Below are 21,243 nucleotides of genomic sequence, written 5' to 3' on the forward strand. Positions count from 1 at the left end.
CAGGGTCGCCGTCTGTAGATTAAAGTGATTAGTTGAAATGTTCACGGCACTAGGTCCTAAAGCACTTGCATGCACAGCTGTTGACTCCTGCCCTATGGGCCTTTTACACTGACCATGTGTATAGTGGAAACACAGAATTTTTTTTAATGAGTTTTGGTGTGGCCGTTATTGAGTTGTTTTGTTTGCTTGGACAATTTATTCATGATTATCCACTCTGTGTGTCACGTGCGAGCACTGAACAGTTAGTAACACAAATTGTTTTTTATTTACACTCGATCTTGTGGTCCTCTGTTCATTAGATTTGTTAATCAGATACAATTGTATACCTGCTGTATTGTTTCCTCAATAAATTAACTTGGCACTGTACACTGATTATACAACAAATTATCTTAAGGAATTAGAGGCATTGCTGTTGCCTCATATATATCATACCATGTAAAGCACGGTACACCTGCACCCTGATGCCTTTTGCTCCTTATGATTGAGCTACTTTTTGAGAGAAATTTCATATTGCGTGGATAGCAAAAGAAAAGAAAACATACATCTTTGTGCGAAAATTTGTTCTGGTGTGTGTCAGTGCTCTCACCAGTGTGCATATCCGTTGAAAAGAGCGCATTTAGGTTCCGTCTTGGCACTGCACATGGTAAAATCTGATTAATAACTATTAAATACAATGCAAAATTATAGTAAGCGTGTTGATACAACAAACAATAAGACAAATTCATCCCACGTTTACTTGCACATTTCAGAAAGAAGCTGTAAAAATAAATCAAGTAACATGCATCAAGTCACTCATGCCATTAATCAATATTGGGACAGCTTACCTAGTGTGGACTCATGCGGATTGTGTGCTGGCTGGAGACTTGGGCTGCCCTTTATCCCTCACCCCAGAGGGATACCGCTGCTCCCGCAAATTCTCGCCGCACCCGCTTCGCGGGTGCCGCTTCGCGGGCTGAAGCGAGGGGCTGCTTGTGTTACTCCTGTGTTGGACCACGGGGGAGAGGAGGAGCATCTATCGTCAACTTCAAGGGCAGTGCGAGACAGGGACTCGCTTGTCCAGGAGTCCCTGCAAAGCCCCGGAGATTTTGGCCGCGCCCCCTTGAAACCACGCCCCCCGCCCGGCTGAGAGTTAAAGGCCGTTGCGCCAGGACACAGGTGGGACAGCTTACCTAGTGTGGACTCGTGCGGATTGTGTGCTGGCTGGAGACTTGGGCTGCCCTTTATCCCTCACCCCAGAGGGATACCGCTGCTCCCGCAAATTCTCGCCGCACCCGCTTCGCGGGTGCCGCTTCGCGGGCTGAAGCGAGGGGCTGCTTGTGTTACTCCTGTGTTGGACCACGGGGGAGAGGAGGAGCATCTATCGTCAACTTCAAGGGCGGTGCGAGACAGGGACTCGCTTGTCCAGGAGTCCCTGCAAAGCCCCGGAGATCTTGGCCGCGCCCCCTTGAAACCACGCCCCCCACCCGAAACGCCCTCTACTTAACTGTACGTACGACGCATAGCGGGACGCCGAGCGAAGCCCGGGCAAAGGGCGGGCAGTCTGTGGCAGTCAGGGGCTGTTTAAGGCTGGGCTGGGCCATCCCTCTGTCATTGATATCTGATACTCCAGGTCCGGTGGACAAACTAACACCAGTAAGGTTATTAGCTCTTTTCTCTGCAGTCTGTGCTAATGTCTACCTGCTCTGGGAAGATCTTGAGGGGAGGGGGCGAGGCAGGTCCTAGTAGTGTCATTGGCACTATGGACCAATTTATTACACGGGTTGCAGCCGTCATAGAGAAGGAGATTGTAATGACGGAGCGGCGCCTTTCGCATGATCATCCCCCGTCTAAAAGATCATCCCTGGGCCTCTTAGCTCAGGCAGTGTCACCAGTATGTAACCCCGCTGCCCTTTTAGCCACACCTCTTGTGCTTGACGAACCGCAGGTTGTATCTTTGAGGGCTAGTATTGATAGATTGGAGAGCCTGGCTACATCATCTATTTCTACTTCTGAGGATGGTTTTAATACGGGCTTGTCTCCTATTGTACCTCTTGTATCCATAGCTGGCCCTGCCTATCCCCCTCCCATAGTGGAAAATCCCAAGACACTGGGCATTCCGCAATCGGCTCCTAAGATCCCACTAATTACTAAAAGGAAAAGGATTACTAGCCCGCGCAAAGGAAGCTCCCTGAAACTTTTTAAGAAACCAAGGAAACAGGGGACCAAGGGCATAGCTACCAAAATGGGCGAGGGCCTGGGTACGACAAATTCCTCTTCTTCTATCGAGGGGAGTGGTTCTATCTTGGAAAAAGTAGGTGCAGTTCCCTTCCCTAGCCATCAGCCACCAGCTTTTTGTGTCCCTGTTACTACTGCCCAAATTGAAGAGTTGATGAAAACCCTGTTGTCCCCGATTGTTGACAGAGTAATAGGGCTGGGCGATAGGCTAGACAGGTTTGAACAATCAACCCTAGATAGCTTTTTCTCATTGAAAGCACTCATTAAACTGCACTCTAGACTATGGGAGGAGGGACAAAGAGGGCCTACAGAAAATAGGCAAACTACTGAACCTCAGCAGGCTTTGCCAGATGTATCCACTGTGGCTATTCTGGTAACTCCACAGTTGACTGACAATGTTCCCTTAGTGTCCCCTGTGGCTACTTAGGGGAGCACTGGCCAAAAAGCGCAAGTCCTCTCAAGCATCCCCAAGCCCCCCAAAGCCCGGGGTACGAAGCCGAAGAGTTGCCGGGAGGGAGTGGTCCTGCCAAATCCAAGGAAACACCAAAGGGGACGGGCAAAGGTAAAGCAATTAGTCAGGCTTGTCCAGCCAAAATCACGAATAATTATACTGCTCTTACCCACCCACAAACACTATTACCAAAAGCTGTCCCAAAAGTTTTATCTCCCAAAGCTGTTCCAACATCCCCACCTGTGAACTTGCCCCCTGATTGTCATCCGTATGTTGCCGTCCTTACAAATGTACCCCCCCTGAAGGCTGATCAAAACGAATCCCCTCAAGCCTTAAAAAAGAAAACTCTGCACTGGTTAGAGTCCAACAGACCCCTTCCTATCAATCAAGGACATTTATAGAGCGCACTACTTACCCGGAGGGTCTCAAGGCGCTTGGGGGGGGGGGTGCTGCTACTGCTCGAACAGCCAGGTCTTGAGTTTCTTCCTGAAGGAGAGGTGGTCTTGGGTCAGGCGCAGGTCGGTCGGGAGGGAGTTCCAGGTCTTGGCGGCCAGGTGGGAGAAGGACCTTCCTCCTGTTTTCGTTCTTCGGATGCGGGGGACGGCGGCGAGGGCGTGACTGGCTGATCGGAGGTGGCGTTTGGGAGCGTAGAAGTTGATGCGGTTGTTGAGGTAGCTCGGGCCTTGATCGTGTAGGGCTTTGTGTGCATGGGTGAGGAGACGGAAGGTGATTCTCTTGTTGACGGGGAGCCAGTGCAGGTCTCTCAGATGTCCGGAGATGTGGCTGCGTCGGGGGATGTCGAGGATGAGTCTGGCTGAGGCGTTCTGGATCCGCTGGAGTCTCTTCTGGAGCTTGGCGGTGGTTCCGGCGTAGAGGGCGTTGCCGTAGTCCAGTCGGCTGGTGACGAGGGCCTGGGTGACCGTCTTCCTGGTCTCGGTGGGGATCCACCGGAAGATCTTCCGTAGCATGCGCAGGATGTTGAAGCATGACGAGGAGACGGCGTTGACTTGTCTGGTCATGGAGAGGGAGGAGTCCAGGATGAAGCCCAGGTTGCGTGCGTGGTCTGTCGGTGTGGGTGCGGTGCCCAGGGCGGGGGGCCACCAGGAGTCGTCCCAGGCGGAGGGCGAGGAGCCCAGGATGAGGACTTCCGTCTTGTCTGAGTTCAGTTTCAGGCGGCTGGTCGTCATCCACTCGGCTACATCTTTCATCCCTTCGTGAAGGTTGGCTCTGGAAGCCGCGGGGTCGTTGGTCAGGGAGAGGATCAGCTGGGTGTCATCGGCGTAGGAGATGATGTTCAGGTTGTGTTGGCGTGCGATGGGCGCGAGGGGGCTCATGTAGACGTTGAAGAAGAGGGTGGGGCTCAGCGAGGATCCTTGAGGGACGCCGCAGATGACTTCGGTGGCCTCTGACTTGTACGGTGGTAGACGGACTCTCTGTGTTCTTCCGTCGAGGAAGGAGACGATCCATTCCAGTGCCTTCTCCTGAATTCCGACGTTGCTGAGGCGCTGCACTAGGGTGCGGTGGCAGACAGTGTCGAATGCCGCGGAGAGGTCTAGGAGGATGAGGGCCGCTGTTTCTCCGTTGTCCATCAGGGCTCGGATGTCATCGGTGGCAGCGATGAGGGCGGTCTCGGTGCTGTGGTTGGCTCGGAAGCCAGACTGTGAGGGGTCGAGGGATCCATTCGTCTCGAGGAAGGCGGCCAGCTGTTTGTTGACGGTCTTCTCGATGACTTTGGCTGGAAACGGGAGGAGCGAGATGGGGCGGTAGTTCTTGAGTTCGGTGGGGTCCGCTGTTGGTTTCTTTAGTAGAGCGCTGAGTTCGGCGTGCTTCCAGCTCTCCGGGAAGGTGGCGGTGTTGAAGGAGGTGTTGATGATGTCCCGCAGGTGGGGTGCGATGACAGCGTCGGCCTTGTTGAAGACGTGGTGAGGGCAGGGGTCGGTCGGAGATCCGGAGTGGATGGAGTTCATCATGCGGACGGTGTCATCGGTGCTGATCGGAGTCCAGGCGCGGAGGGTGGTGGTGGGCGGCGTTGCTGCGGTCGTTGTGTGCGATGGTTGAATGCTGAAGCTGTTGTGTATGTCCGCGATCTTGTTGTGGAAGTAGGAGGCGAGGGAGTTGCAGAGGTCTTGCGATGGGGTGATGTCGTTGTTTCCGGCGTTGGGGTTGGAGAGCTCTTTCACGATGTTGAAGAGTTCCTTGCAGTTGTGTGCGTTGTTGTCCAATCGGTCCTTGAATGCAGTTTTCTTGGTGGCGCGGATCAGTTGGTGGTGCTTCCGGGTGGCAAGCTTGAGGGTGGTCATGTTGTCCGGTGTTGGTTCCCTTCTCCAGACTTTCTCGAGGGCTCGGCAGTTCTTCTTGGAGCTCTTGAGTTCGTCGGTGAACCATGGTGCGTTCTTGCTGCCGGGTCTGCTGGGTGGGGTCCTCAGAGGGGCGAGTTCGTCCGCGCAGTTGCTGATCCACTTCGTGAGGTTGTCGGCGGCCTGGCTGGGGTTTGCTGAGCTGGCGGGAGGGTGCTGACTCAGGGAAGCGGCGAGCTGGTCGGCTGTGATCTTGTTCCAGCTTCTTCGGGCCACCTGTTGCTGGTGGTGGTGGGTCGTCGTTCTTCTGAAGGTGAAGTGGATGCAGCTGTGGTCCGTCCAGTGGAGTCCTGTGGCGTGGCTGAAGGCGATGTCTTTGCTGGATGAGAGGACGGCGTCGAGTGTGTGTCCGGCGAGGTGGGTGGGGGTGGTCACCAGCTGCTTGAGTCCCAGGTTTGCGAGGTTTTCCAGCAGGGTGGTGGTGTTGCGGTCGTCGTTGTTCTCCAGGTGGAAGTTGAGGTCCCCGAGGAGGATGTAGTCGGCTGAGGGGAGGGCGAGCGGGCTGATGAAGTCGGCGATGTCCTCGCTGAATTGTGTGCGTGGTCCCGGGGGTCTGTAGATGAGGGTGCCTCTGAGGGTGGTCTTGGGGTTGACGTGGATCTGGAAGTGCAGCTGTTCGGCGGGTGCGATGGTGTCGTCGGTGTTGGTCGTGATGCGGATGGTGTTCCTGTGAATGATGGCGATGCCTCCTCCTGTCTGGTTGACGCGGTCTCTCCGGATGATCTTGTAGCCGTCCGGGATGGCGATGGCGATGTCGGGCGCTGAGGAGGCGTTCATCCAGGTTTCCGTGAGGAAGGCGACGTCTGGGGCTGTGGTGTCGAGCAGGTTCCAGAGCTCGACGGCGTGTCTGTGGACGGAGCGGGTGTTGAGCAGGATGCACTTCAGGTGGGTGATGCTGGAGTTCGGCTTGGTGGGTGCTGGTGCAGAGCAGGTCCGGGTGCAGGAGAACTTGCAGGACTGGCAGATGAAGGGTCCGTGGGTGCGTCTCGGGGTGGCTCGGTAGCATCCAGGGGTTCGGCCGGCGTTGAGGGTGGCGGCGTCGTACGTCCGGCGGGTGGGCTGGGGTCTGCGGGGGCCAGGGGTCCTGGCGCTGGGCGCGGTCCAGGCGCGGACGGGCGTAGACGGGCTTACCTTTGGCGCACCTTCGGCGCTCATGCGGTGCTCCCGCTGCGCGCGTCCGCTGCGCGGTCGCTCTGGGGACGTCATAAGAAGGGAGCCGGTCGGGAGGGTCTGCGGGGAGGCGGGAGCGCGAGCCAATCGGCTGTCGGGGGGGCGGGGCCACGGGCTGGGGCGGCGGGAAAAGCTGGTGTGGGCTCGGCGGCCCTCGGGAGGCTGGGGCGGCGGTAAAAGCTGGTGTGGGCTCGGCAGCCCTGGGGCGGCGGTAAAAGCTGGTGTGGGCTCGGCGGCCCTCGGGAGGCTGGGGCTGCGGCAGCGGCAGCAGGCACAGGAGCGTGGGGGTGACCAGGCCGAAGGCGCAGTGGTCACTCCCTGGATCTTGCTCTGGCTCCCCTTAAGAAGGGAGCCTGTCGGGAGGGTCTGTGGGGAGGCGGGAGCGCGAGCCAATCGGCTGTCGGGGGGCGGGGCCACGGGCTGGGGCGGCGGGAAAAGCTGGTGTGGGCTCGGCGGCCCTCGGGAGGCTGGGGCGGCGGTAAAAGCTGGTGTGGGCTCGGCGGCCCTCGGGAGGCTGCGGCAGCAGGCACAGGAGCGTGGGGGTGACCAGGCCTTGATGGAACAATTCTAGGAGTTAGAAGGGTGGGATGGGTGGGTTATGGTCACAAGTACTTGGAAGGAGACTGCGTGGTGGTTAATTTTAGGGATAGCAGAGTAGCACAAACCATTTGCAATTATAAACCGAACTCCGGGGGGCCGGGAATAGGTATAGTGGACCTAACCTTTTTTTACCCAAGATTAGTTACTACCCCGATTGGCCGAGATCTCGGCATGGTTTGGAGCAATAGCTCTGCCTATTCCGAGTTTTCTGCAAATCCACAATTTTACCCTCAGGCAGTCTGGCCTTCACCTGGTTGGAGACCACCGGGATACTGAACCGACGTTAGCGTTGGGGACTTCCTCTGGGTCCGCAACTCATGTGAAGTTATAGAGCCGAGTGGGCTGGCCATTGATCACGGCACATTCCCCCTTAGTACAGTAGTCTCCACTCCTACACAGGAGTGTAATCAGCTCCCCGGGAGGCAAGGTGGGGCTGGCAGCCTAAAGTCTCACGACCTGTTGGAGGGCGGAGGAGGCCTCGATTCTGACGGTGATCCAGCTGTGGCGGATCCAGTACTTAGGATTTTCAGCTGGAACATCGCAGGAATTGATAGGAAGTTGGGTTTGCCTCACTGGAACGCTCTTGTTGAGGGTTATTCCATCTGTATATTCCAGGAGACGTGGGGTAGGGAGCCCTGTCATAAGGTGGGATATTCATCCCACTTTGTTCCAGCTGTCCCCCCTTTGTCAGGGAGGGGACGCCCCGCGGGCAGTCTCCTCATTTGGGTTGCTGTCGCCCTAGATTGCAGGGTGGAGGAGCATCCCACAAACTCACCTGATCTCCTTAACATCACGCTAAAGGATTCGCGGGGATGCCTGCTCCTAGACATCTTTAATATTTATGCTAGAGGTACTAGGGGAGGCGTACAATCGCCCACCATTGCTCTTTTGGAAGATAATCGTGTATTTTGGTGGCGGGCGACCTAAACTGTACGTTTGAGCCCCTAGGCCTTGATGATATGCTAGGCATAGTAGAGGAGGATTCGAGAAAGGGGATTCCGGCCCTGGCTCTGCCCCCCATTAAAAGGTGGTCACAAGTGGCGTTGCAGATTAATGCACTTAATATGGAATTTGGTCTGAGGGCGGTTAATGGGAGGTCCAAATCTGACTTAATAGGTGCACACACTTATAATAGGCCCAATCATACGTCTAGAATAGACTACATTCTTCTGGACGTATGTTTATGGAGCACCCTGAGCGACATGGAGATTATTCCGACCATTGAGAGTGACCATAATCTTCTCTCTCTAGTCCTATCTCCTGAGTGGCTCAAGGGCAAGGTTGAGTCACAATCACCGTCGGCATCCAACTCTCAGATGGTCAGTGTATCTAACTGAGGGAGACGACTGAAGTGGGCCAAGCTCGTCTTATCTGTTGAGAAAGTTGCAGCCATAGGGGCATTGCTGGCTACAGCCCAGAGCAATTTAGGCTCATTGACTCATGTGCCTGAGGAGGCCACGCAGATTTTTTGTGATCTTATTAGGGCCCTAAGTAAGTTCTTCATTTCCCCTAGTAGTCCTTCTGGTGCGTTTATCAGGGATAAACCCATGAATAGACAGGGATGGTTTACGACAAAATGCAAGACCATGAAAAAAGCTTTGATAGGGGTAGTCAAATTTAAGTCCCAACTAGCAATTATGACAGCAAGGAAGGACTACTCCCTCACCTTAAGGGCCGTGAAAAAGGAGTGGGAGGAGAAGTTTTGGGAAGACCTTTTGGTAGCAAGTAAGGGAAAGGATGCAAGGGGTTTCTGGAGTTTGGTTAGAACTAGGATAAGGCCAGATGCATCGCTGGTCACGTGTAATATCCCTGCTCAGAATTGGTACAATCACTTTGAGGCCCTGTACTCTCGACCCGAAGGGGACCTTAGTGAGTCTTTTTCCTTGGGGATGATGCAAATGTTAGTGTCATAGATGGTTTTACCGCGAGGGAGGTGGAAGCCGTAATTAAGTCCCTGGTTCCATTAAAAGCAGCTGGGCCGGATGGGATACCAGGTGACTTGTTACGAGCCGATCCCAAGGAATGGGGGCATCTGGTCGCTACCCTATTAAATGCAATCATGGAGGGGCGCACTAGTACCTGATTCCTGGAAGGGGGCAGAGGTTGTCCCGATATTCAAAAAGGGGTGTCGGGACAACCCCGCTAATTATAGGCCCATTAGCCTCATTGACTCTTCCCAGAAAGGTGGTCGGGAAGGTGATTTTGGGGAGGGTCCTTCAATGGGCTGATGACAATAAGATACTGTCTGACTTTCAGGCGGGATTCCGTTCAGGTACTGGGACGATCGAACAGGCCTTTAGGCTGATGCTCCTGTATTAAAAGGTTGTGGTGCTGGGCAAGGGCAGTCTTTATTTGGCCTTCATTGACCTGAAGACTGCCTTTGACCTGGTACCAAGGGAGGAGCTGTGGAGGGTTCTGCAGGGGTTGGGGCTGCCCCCTTATATCCTGTCGCTCTTGATTAAACTTCATACAGACAATTATGCACAGGTGCGGTGGGGTACTAATGGGGAGAAAACCAATAGGATCCCGGTGTGCAGGGGTGTCCGCCAGACATGCATGTTAGCTCCCACACTATTCTCCCTGTATGTAAATGGTGTGGTAGAGCACCTGCTCAAAGAACCAGCAGATGCTCCTTCCCTGGCGGACATTCGGATCCCCACCCTGCTCTACGCCGATGATACCATTCTCATCGCAAAGACACCCCAGGGTCTCCAAAAGCTCCTCAACCGTTTCCAGGAGTTCTGCTCTCTCAGGGGCTTGACGATCAATGTAGATAAGACCAAATACCTGACCATGAATCCTCCCAAAAAACTAGGGCGCCCCCCGGTTTTGAATACTGTCCCCCTGGAGAGGGTCTGTGAGTTTGATTATTTGGGGATCCGCCTTAGCAATTCTATGAGTTGGACCCCACACATTCACAAGATGCTGCTCAGCCACAAAAGGGTGGCTGGCGTCATACTCAGGGAACATCGCTCATCTTCTAAACATTGCATTTCCCCGGTCATAGACATTTACAAAGCTAGAGGGGTTACTGCCGCCCTGTATGGGGCGGAGTTGTGGGGCACCTCTAACCTTGAGGTATTAGCTAAAGCGGAAAGTAAATTCCTGAAAGAACTTATGGCTCTTCCAATGAGTACACCCACAGTACCGGTGCTTCTCGATTTGGGCTGTAGACCAATCATGGACCAGGCGCGACTCCGGCCCTTGCTCTTGTGGGCTCGCTTGTGGAGGGTCCCTGAGCTAGCCTCATATGCAGCAGGTCTGTCTGAGGTGATTGCAATGGAGGGATGGCACAAAATAAAATGGTTGAGGGATGTCAAGAGTCTCCTAGGGGAGCTGGGTCTGGATGATTCTTGGGTAACTCGATCTGCCCCCCCCAAGGCCACCCTGAAGAAGCTTTATTGGGACTGGGTATCTTCTAAACTTATTAGCAACCCACGACACTGCAATTCGACCGCTGCATTCTTAAAAATGAAAGACGTGGTGGCATATGAGCCCTATCTGGACCTCATCACTATTCCAATGGACAGGGCTCTCTACTTTAAGTTCAGAGTGGGCATTTTACCTCTAGGCAACCTGGTGTCCAGGTGGAAATCATCTTCCCAGTCCTCCCCCTTTTGTGCTTTGTGTTCGACACGGGTGGAGACGGTGGCACACATTCTTTTTGAATGCCCGGACTATTGTGCACCAAGGAGGCGCTGGCTCACACCATTGTGTAGACTTTTAGGTACACGCCAGCACTTGGTGGCCCTCCGTATTTTACTGACATCCTCCCCTATTGTCTGTGGTGTCTCAAAATTTTTAAAATGTACCTGGTTGATTCGTTTAAAAAGGCTCTCCATCTCAATTTAATTCTTTTTTAACTATTTATTGTAAAAGTCTGATTGTTTTATCCTTTTTAAATTACAAATGTATTTTATTTGGCCTTATAAACGTATTTTCTATCATATGTATGTATTGCTTTTAAGATATTTATGTATCGAAATAAAGCATATCAACAACAATATCGGTTTGTTTTGATTGCATCACCGACAGGTGCAGTTAGTGAAGGCATTATTTGAATAACATTAATTTTATACATCGTTCAAATTCCCTTAGGTTGCAGATTTGCCCTATCTAGGCATAAATAGCCTTTCCAGTGTTCATTAAATAGCACCGAAGCCCAACCTTCAGTGAGTGGCCATTCGCCAGTGGCATGTGAAGTAACAGTAGATGTTGCAGCACCCAGGCTAATGTGCTGGCATGGCTAAATACTTATAAGGTCCCAAGGGCGAGACCTATAGGCTATGTGAAACTTCTTGGATAAAGTTGTTGGCAATGTTGATCATATGCTTGAGAAAGCAATCTTTCACGAAATGTGTATGTTGTAGGATTGAGTATATCATATTTAGGAAAATTGTACTACTTCAACTTAAGTATATATAAATAAAGAAGATTACACAAATTAACTAGCAATAATATCAACAAATAGTAGCATTATGGATAATCTTAGCTAGTACAGGAGTTATGTGCCTTGGAACAAATAACTGGGAAACATACAAACACACAGTAAATGCATATTAGGCAGCACTAAGGGATAGATGTTGCCACAATTACAAGTAAAACATACAGTACCTGCAAAGTTGATTACATAGTTAAATTTCACTGTAGTAAAATTAAGAGTGCCCAGAGGTTGCAGTTTGTACCAGTATTCAATCTCTTCACTGCTAATCGAGCACTGTACAGTTGTATCTGTCTTCAGACGAAACAAAACAAAAATTAGAAAGATATCCTCTGCAACATCACAAAATTCTATCAAATAAAGGTCAGTTTCAAAAAGGGGCGAATTCCTCGATATTATCAAGACTCATCCATCCAAGTTATAATTTCTGATCAGATTTCATTTTCAATGTAGGTTATCAAAAGTAAAATTCTGCCATGATACACTTTCCTAAAAGCCAGCTAGCCTCAGATAGTGATTATGATAAACAAGGTTGAATTTAATAAGTCACCCAAATGTCATTATCTGTGTCTCTATCATTTTACAAGTTGTTTCAAATGTGTACTTATCTAATGCAGCTATTCAAGAGTCAGACCCATATCAGCAATACCCAATGCAAGAATGTCATCTGAAATGATTGATTTAATTGTTGTAAATGAAAGGGCCAAGCCACATGCAGATGCAAAGCTTGGTGTATATAGAATCAGTCAACAAATTATTATTTGCAGTACCTCTTGCTACATAATGCTGAAGTATGTATTCATTCGTTCTCCTTTTCTTTTCCAATAAGGTATTAAAGCAGCAGGTATCAAAAATTCTTATTATGCCTCCTATTTGTCGTATGGGAGAAAAAACACAGTTGGAAGAGCCAGAATACAATGATGCCTTCCAGGCTAACTTCCAGCAAACACCATCCATTGGGTTTACTACAATACAAGGATAGCTCTTGACAAGAACAAATGAATACCTCGATATAGATGTCATATATAGGCCACATATGCTTAAGCTTTATTATTTGTTGCTGCTCAGAAACAAGTAATTAATTATATGGGCCTCTTTGCTCTGGGTGGCCTATTTACATAGCTCACTTGCCTAACTGACATAGCCTCAACTGAACTGCTCTAGGGACGTTGCCAGATACCCTCACTCAAAGAAGGTTCCTTAATAGCGCCAAGAGGCCCTCGGGCATAAGTTCGCGCTCTACAAATTTCATAAATAAATAAATAAATAAATAATGAGAAGTCAAACCCATACTAGTATAAATCCACAACTCAAGGTTAAGTTTACATATCCAGTGCAGTAGCAGTTATTTTGGAGTCTGTCTGTGACATGTACGTGCACAGGAAGGGTCCGCAAAAATTTGAGTAGGTGTCAGCCTGATGGCCCCCTCCCCCTGTCCCAAGAAGAAGAATTATGATAGGGTCTTAACAGCTTTTGCTAAATGCCTAATCAGAGACCCAAATTGTTCTGGTTCAGTATATGGACACTTTCCTTTTTTCTTTTCACTAAGTAATATCATTCACTCTTCGGTTTTTTCACATGACATATACGCTACTTTAACAGTAAGTCGTTCATGAGGTTAGTCCCAAAAAGAAATGCTAAAAATCCCAACTGTGTAAAATGTAATAAACAAATGACAAAAACCCAATAAGGGGAGCCGGAGATGTGAATTTTTTATATTTTACACAGAAATATCACCAAAGCGCCAAACATAGTGATTGGTCCTGGTAGACCCGAACCTAGGAGCAATTCAAGGCTGACTGAGATGGAGTGCGGGCAGCCTACACCCACCAGGTTCATCCTGGGCAAAATTTTTATCTTCTGACACTCTTAAGTTCCACTCCCCCACAGGAGTACAGTTTTAAAGCCCCCTTCCCCCAGGACCTCAGGGGAGGCACTAAGAGAGTCACAGGTGAACAGCAGGGTCCAGCAAAATTCCAGTTGCCACTGGCCAGCTTGACTGGGGGCAGTCAAGCTGGCCCCCTGTGTGGCCAGCTTGACTGGCCACACAGGGGGCCTGTCAAGCTGACCCCTGCGGTCCACTTCTTTATTCCGGGTACAAGAGAGAGAGCAGGACAGTCCTTCAGGGCTCTTCTCAGGTCACAGACAGCAGATCCAGTCCTATTCTGATCTTCCACAGGTCCATCAAGAGTTCTGAAGTGGGTGCCTGTAGGTGCCACATTTATGCCTGGAACCAGCTTGTGGAGGGGAGGGACTACTGGACACACTTTAACCAATAAGGTTAATGTTCCTGTGGCCAAGCCTACCCAAGCTTTCCACTCGCCCACTCGCAATTGTAAGTAGAATTTGATCAGGTGAAGATATTTTTAGCACCTACTAGGTCCCTTCTGGCGAGTAAACTTAGGCTGGAAATTAACAGGTGTTCTGTTCATTGAGAAAGTGAATGAGTAATAAAGATGCCATTAAATCTTGTTTTTATCTTGACACATTTGCTTTCTTTTCAAGGAAAGAGGTCAAATGTCAGTTTGTTTTTTAACTAATTGCTGCTTGGAATCAATGTTTATTTTTTTCTCCTTTACTAGAGTTAGAGGTTTTTGTCAAGTGAGCTGTCTGTCTCTCTCACATAACATTTAAATAAATAGCCTGTAAAATAACATTACAAATATTTCAAAATATATCAGAAATTACAAAAGCACATGTGTTTGTAATTAAGAAGTGTAATGCAAACAAAGAGTTAAATAGGAGCAAAACAAACCAGAACATTTTAGTTGGTGATGTGCAAATGATACATATTAGCATAAACTCTATTTACAAACATTATTGATTGAACACTATATAGTTTTATCAGTAAAGCTGCATGTCAGTGGGAAAGTTTGTGGTCATTTCAATGTAAAATCTGCTGATAGCAAATGACAGTGTGCTACCATTTTATGCTTTATTAAAAGTGATAGTTTTTAAACCGGATTTGAGAAACATTCCAGCCCCCGCCCTGATGAAAATGCTATTAATGAACTAAGAGGCAAGTCAGGGGTAATGTGTATCCTATATGTGGCTAGATTTGTATTATATATGGAAAGAAAGATGAATTACATTATTTACCCATGACCACCTCTTGGTAACCAGTTTATGGGTCAAGGGCATTACAAATAGGTCAAGTAGATCATTTAAGTCACTAGACCTGCAGGTCTAGTAAAATTTTTATGGTTTTTCGAGGCCCGCTACACACTTATTAAGTTGTTCCCTTTGACTTACTGCAAGCAGGCCCAAAATGCCATGCTTCAGGGCATTTTCAAGATGACAAAATTCTTTTGCCACACTCAACTTATGCTCTGAGGGCTAAGGGTGTGTGAGAAGTGTACTATGGTAATCCTAGTGTCCTCCCACATCTAACACTAAAATCCAGTTTAAGGCAGGCACCGTACCTACATAAAAACCCAGAGACTTACATATGTTAAAAAAAAAGCAGGGTCCTCCAGCAAACACACAGAGGATATACAAGAATTGTCTTGGCATGCTTTTCTCTTGAACATTTGTGCCCAATCCTACCCACCTCACTGCATATTCTGTAGAGCTCAGAGAAGTCATCTCTGCCTTTGAAATCAGTCTATTGTTTGCTCCTGGGAGGCATTTCACATCTATTCAAGGCTGAGCACAGGCAGGGAGCTGGAAGAGAACTCTGCTAATTAGTGTTCTGATAGTTCAGGCAGGTGAAGGGTAACAATCTATAATTTACATTTCTTTAATATTTATTAAAAATCCAACCTTGCCATTGGATTGGATTTTTAATAACTATTAAGAAAAGTAGTTTCATTATTTTTCTAGCAGGGACCATTCGTGAGTATGAGTATTACTATTTTAATCTGTACTTTGTTTTTAATATAGGACAATAGTTTTTAGGGCCTTGCCACTGTGAAGACATGTTAACATAAATATTCTACATTAAAAAAAACATGCACCCTACCTTGTGGCATACAAGGCTTACATAGAGGTGACTTAATAATATTTAAAAGCGAGATATTTATCTGTCAAAAGTGTTTATTTAGATAGGTAGCATTGCACGCTTTGCACTGTTACAGTCAGGTTATAGAGGCAGCCCTGAAGCCATGTTTATACTGTCACTGTAGTGGATGACAAATGTCCTGCAGTTCAGTAGTGACATTTAACTTCCACGCCCTGTGGTACATTTAGTACGATATACTAGGACCTTATAGGTATGTTAAATTATCCTATCAGACGTATGTCAATTCGCCCATGTTTAAAGGGGAGCACAGACACTTAACTAATGGTTATTAGAAGTAAAGTGCATATAGTTCTAAACACAGCAAAAATATAAGATTCAGCAAAGGGCAAAAAATCTGGGATGACCCTGAAGAAAATGCAGATTTGCTAAACAAAGGGTCAGACCTCGAAACATCTACTTGCCCACTCGCTATGGTGAGTCAGATTTTATCAGGTCGAGCTATATTTAGGACCTACTCGCCCTTTCTGGCGAGTTGACAAAGAACAGGTATTCTGTTCAGTCAGAAAGTGAAGGAACAATAAAGATGACTTTAAATCTTGTGTTTATCTTGTCACATTTTCTCTGTGTTAAGAGATAGAGGTCAGAAGTCAGTTTACAAATTATTTTCTTTCTCTTCCTGCAGAGTTCCAGGATTTTGCAAAGTGAACTGTCTGAACTGCTTAGAAATGTGAAATGAAAGGCTGTAGGGTATTAGGTTTTTTAACACACATTTAAATAGCTAGTACATCAACTGTACAAACATTTCAAAATATATTTCAGTAGTTGTGAAAGCCCATTTTTTATACTTGTATGGTGAAAAATATATTTTAATAGAATAAAAAACAAATCAAAATACTTTACTTGCTGATGTACAAATGATAAACATGTTTATCTGAAAACCAGTTTTCATAGATTATTGTTAACACACTAACTAGGTCTATCAGTAAACTGCAAGGTAGTGAGAAGGTTTTTGCCCATTTCTTGGACATTTATTGTCTGCAAATGACTGTTCGCCACCACATCATGCTTAAGTAATATCATTGTTAAAAGTGAATGTTTAAATATGAACTGAGAAACACTCCTGCCCTGGTGGCAATGCTATTACTATACTAAGAAGCAAGTCAGGGATCATGCGTACCCTATATGTGGGCTACATTCTAATTACAAATGAAGCAAACATTTAATCTATTTAATAAAACAAAACAGTTTTGTTTTCTACAACAGAAATACACATATTTGAATGTGTACTCATATGAGAGAATGAAGAAAAAGGAGACTGTAAAATAAAATATTTGCCAATGATCACACAATTTGGGACCAATTTACGGGTCAAGTACTTTACAGTTAAGTTGAGTAGATTACTCAAGTAACTTGATCTGCGCACTAGTAACATTTTTATGCTCTTTCAAGGCCTGATGGTCCCTCGTCCTTTAGCAGGTGTTATTGTAGCGTTTTTATTCACCTTGTCAAAATGGACAAAATTAGGGTTTAACATCACAAGTAAGCCCCATTTCAATCCTCCCTAGAGTACCTAAAGTCCATGGGTACTTCATGACACCTCGAACTATGCTCATTTTATCAACTGCAATCACGTTTCTCCAACCTAGCGCCAAGACGCCCCCTGGCATTCGAGCGCTCTACAAATCCAATAATCAAATCAAATCAACCTGAAAGTTACTACCAGGTACAAAAGACTCGAGGTGTGGTTTTTGAATTAACAACTGTACGGAGCTCTTCGCTCCTGAATCCCTCATCCCTGCATTAAGAAGACTAAAAGCTCCCTCCAGTTCCATTTATAGCATTTGTGCTGAAACTGTGCCTTTCTATGAAACACATGTAGGGGCACTTAGTTTGGTTTTCATAAAAATCTTATTGAAACATGTTCATCATTTCAGTTAGACATCTTTCTTTCCAATCCTTGTATCAAAGATCAGGCTATAGTTGGTCACAACAAACTCCTAATACTGATGCACCTACTGTGCCACCTGATCTCTTTAATATGTTAAAACACATACAATAGTTATATCAAAAGTTTTGCACATTAAGGGGGTGAAACCTGGTCATGGAACAAGATGGTGGCTTTTTAAGACTGGTCCGAGGCTGGCTTTCCTGAGCTGAGAGAATTCAGTGGAGAAGACGACACAGGGGAATGGAAGAGACTTGTATCAACTCCGCGCACATAATGTGGTCCCAGAAGTATGTTGCTGCTGAGATATATGCATCAATCCCCAAGACAGTGAGTGAGGAAAGATGGAGATCGCGACCTATGGAGTGTCAAGAGGCAACATGAAAAGACTCCCTGGGCCTGTGGAGAATGAAACCGTGGTGTCACCCAGAACGAGTCAGTGGAATCCACAGGGAGCTCAGGGTATGCTAGTGAGGTGGTGGGGACATGTCCTCCAAACCCATGATAAGTGAGGTGAGAAGCGATCAGAGGATTGCGCTGCAGCAAGGGTGTGGCCCATCCGACAATTGTTGGAAGAAGTCGTCTCTTGCTGCCTAGAGCACTGCTTCTCACCTGAGATGGATGGGGGAGTGATAGGCCACAGGATTGAATCAGGGGTGTACTGTGTCCCATTATGAGACTCTCTGATGCGAAAGAGAGATTTTATGTGGATGAGAGGAAGGCTGGCTACACTGTGGAGGCCTGAAGCAGATGGAGAGTGCACTCCCACTATTTAATGGTTTTCATACTTCAGACCAGGGCTCCCTTTTCATGAGTGTCAGGGGCCTCTGTCAGCAGGAGGGACTAAAGCATCTAACCCAGACATTCCAAATTATTTAAAATTCAGAAGGACTGAAATCTTTTTTCACAGTGTTTCTTAACAGGGAACTATGGCACGAGACAAAGGAAAATGAATAAAAGATAAAATAAACTACATTGATACACAGCATGCTCTTTCCAGGACAAACATACAACCACTCGTGCAGAGTGTAAGACAGCTACAGCGGTTGTCGTTAAGCCCGGATACGATTTAGTGTGCCTAAATGAACAAACACTCTTTATTAAAGCTCAAGCGTGAGGAGAAGCAGAATATCTAATCTCAAGCACAACTGTAATAGTCAGCCATACCCTGTAAGAAGCATTCTCAAGGGAACATAAAATTCTTCGATTCAGCACACCACCATCACGCGATCCCTGCCAACACTATGGCTGCTGTGAGCACAGGATGAGAAACAGGATGAGAAGTTGACAAACACATCATGGCTCTAACCATGACCTACTGACCATAAAGCAATCCTTTAAGGCTGAGCTCAGAGAGGAACTAAAGAACAATATCCCTGTGGAATTCTGTCCTGCAAACAGATCTGGGAGGAAAAAATGGTTACTTTGAGTAAATACCCTGATTCAGCTGGAGCCATACTAGTGGAAACAAAGGGTCACATTGATATGGTTAAGGAGCTCTGAAGGTTAGATGCAATGCCCTATCCACACAAAATGATGAGATCACTCAACAGTTGGAAGACCTTGAAAATCACGCCAGGAATGACAGCATTTTCATACAAGGACTCCGAGAACAGGTGGAAGGAGCAAGTACAGACACTTTTGGAAAGGGTCTTTTCGCCATTTTGTTGAGGACAGAGTCAAATAGTATTCTTTTAGATAGAGAGAACAGAGTGGGACTCAGGCCCTTGGCTGGAGCGAGTTGCACCTGAGACATTGTAGCAAAGTCCCACAACTTCCAGCCAAATTCGAGGCTAATGGGTGGCAAGAGAATGACATCACATCTGATTCGAGGACTAAGAATATACCCTTTTTCAAGGCATTGCATCTCCCATGCTTATTAGACAGCAGTTTTGACCTATTACTTACTACCTCAAAGACAACAAAATATGTTTCACATGGCTCTTTCCATTTGGTATAGCTAAACAATAAATCCCATCAATCATCAAATAGGCAGGCTGCAGCAAGAATGCTAGTCCTGCAGCTAATAGAAGATGAACATGCTGCAGCAGTACCCATGGCAATAAGCCCGATGAGAGAAACTTCTTCAGACCCTGGACTGCGAAGACCACACTCATAATGACAAGAGATGAAAGCAACCCTAAACACTAGAGAAGGATCATGACCCAGGTGCCCTTACTGAGAAGTATGTCCCCATATCAAAGTTAACTCAAAAATAGAAAGGGGAAAATCTGAGGCGACAACCACAAATGTAGATTTCATCCACTTAATAGAATCTGCTAGATTCGAGGTGGGCTCCACAGTAACTAGATCCCAAGGACTGCCCCATAACTCCAGTGCGCATAATGTCGATTAGATGTGGACAAATAGGCCACCACGGCTTGGCTGGGGCACCCACAGCATCATGAAACTTTGTTTTTATAATATCTTTTTTGTTGCAGTTGCAAGTTAAATTATTTTGTTGAGGGAGGGAGGGAACTAAGATGCCAGGGAGGGACTAACAGGAAAGCCAAAGGATCTTCAGTGCAGCCACATGCACAGAGACTAATGCAGTCCAGTAGGAAATATACTCAAAGTACACCAGACTGAATGGTAAAGAATAATATGTTAAATATTAAAGGCCTGAACTACCCAAGCAAGAGTACAAAAACATGGCAATATATTAGAGGAGGTAAATATGACATAGTTGCCCTGCTGGATACCCACTTGAACAGGAGGACTACAGACTCAAAGAAACATTATCCACAGATACTTTTGCATCGGGACATAACAGGGTGGCAGTCTTCCTTCATAGACCCCTTCATATCATAATGGCAAATATTAAGGGAGATAAGGAGAGCAGATATCGCTTTATGAGAGGATTACTTGAGGAGAGGAAACACACTTGATACAATATATGCCACAAACACAGATTAAGGCAGTTTCCAATGCAAAGTTGGGGACACATTAGCAGAATTTGCAGAAAATGATATTTCCCTGATGGAAGATTTTAACATAGTTTGGTATTCAGCTTTGGTCCGAATGCAGACAAAGAGTAGTTTCTCAGAAACGTTTGAAACTAAGCTAAGAGAACCTCTGCTTTGTGATATCTGGAGGAAACGTAATGCACAAAGATTTTTTCTCACATGTCACCAGACACTCCAGGATCAACTATATTATGGTTAATAACCAATTACTCTTTTTGATATTCTTCTCAGATATAGGGACAATAGTGCTCTGGGATCACGACCCACTACATATAGAACTGATCTGGAGCAACCGCCTGTGTCGGTTGGCAGGTTGATGCTTCACCCCTACCTACTTACAGATCCGATTCTACACGGGTAATTATGTACCCAAATAGAGGACTGTTTTAAAACCAATGACAATAGTCCCTCCGGCAAGCGTGTGGGATGCACTTGAGGCTGTCTTATGGGGATTTGCATCAGTAAGGTCTCATCTCGAAAAGCTGTGATGCCAATATAGGGAGAAAGTAAAAGCAAAAATTAAAGCGACTAAACAGCATTACAGGAACACTCCCAGCATTGTTCAATAAGAAAGAATAACTCCCTCAGGGGTCAATTACGTATCCTGGACACTAATACGGCAGAACTGCTTTAGCACCTCAAACATCTCTACTTTTTAAAGGATAATAAGATGGGAACGCTCCTAGTGCTGCAGATCCCCACTAAACAAGAACAAGGGTTTGTGCAGGAGATTTACTCAGTGACTGGGGACAAACTGACTAAAGAAGTGGAGAAATTTGAGGATTTTGGCTACAATTATGCAACACTGTACAGTGCAGAACACTCACTAGAATCACTGCAGGAGAATTGACAGAATTACAGCTACATGATTGTAGACCTGGAAAGCCCAATCTCAGCCTGGACGGGTTCTCTTGCAGCTTTTAGAAGGCTTCAGCAAGCATATTGATACTAATACTGAATCGTTTAAGCAACTGCTTCTCATCGTCTGGAGTAGTCACTCCTACAATGGCTGTAGCTACCCAATCTCTAATACACAAAAATGGAAGGACCTGGAGCACCGTTCTTATAGGCAGGTAGCTCTCCTCAATATATCTCCCAAAAATAAGACACCCTGAGCAATCAGGTTTTATGAAAGAAC

The 21,243-nt window shown here is 47.1% G+C and overlaps 1 protein-coding gene across 5 annotated transcripts in view; it reads right to left on the reverse strand.

Moving 5' to 3' along the window:
• The window catches only part of PARP11 (poly(ADP-ribose) polymerase family member 11), a 307,432-nt gene that overhangs the window by 206,710 nt on the left and 79,479 nt on the right, over positions 1-21,243 (reverse strand). For 4 of the 5 annotated variants that reach the window (XM_078673954.1, XM_078673956.1, XM_078673955.1 and 1 more), the window contains one exon: positions 11,407-11,527. In XM_078673954.1, coding sequence (XP_078530080.1) covers positions 11,407-11,527 — 121 coding nt within the window. The remainder of the gene's footprint in view (positions 1-11,406; positions 11,528-21,243) is intronic. The other variant, XM_078673958.1, reaches the window with a different exon arrangement.

The sequence above is a fragment of the Lissotriton helveticus genome, chromosome 1_1, assembly GCF_964261635.1.
Source record: "Lissotriton helveticus chromosome 1_1, aLisHel1.1, whole genome shotgun sequence".
Classification (NCBI taxonomy): domain Eukaryota; kingdom Metazoa; phylum Chordata; class Amphibia; order Caudata; family Salamandridae; genus Lissotriton; species Lissotriton helveticus.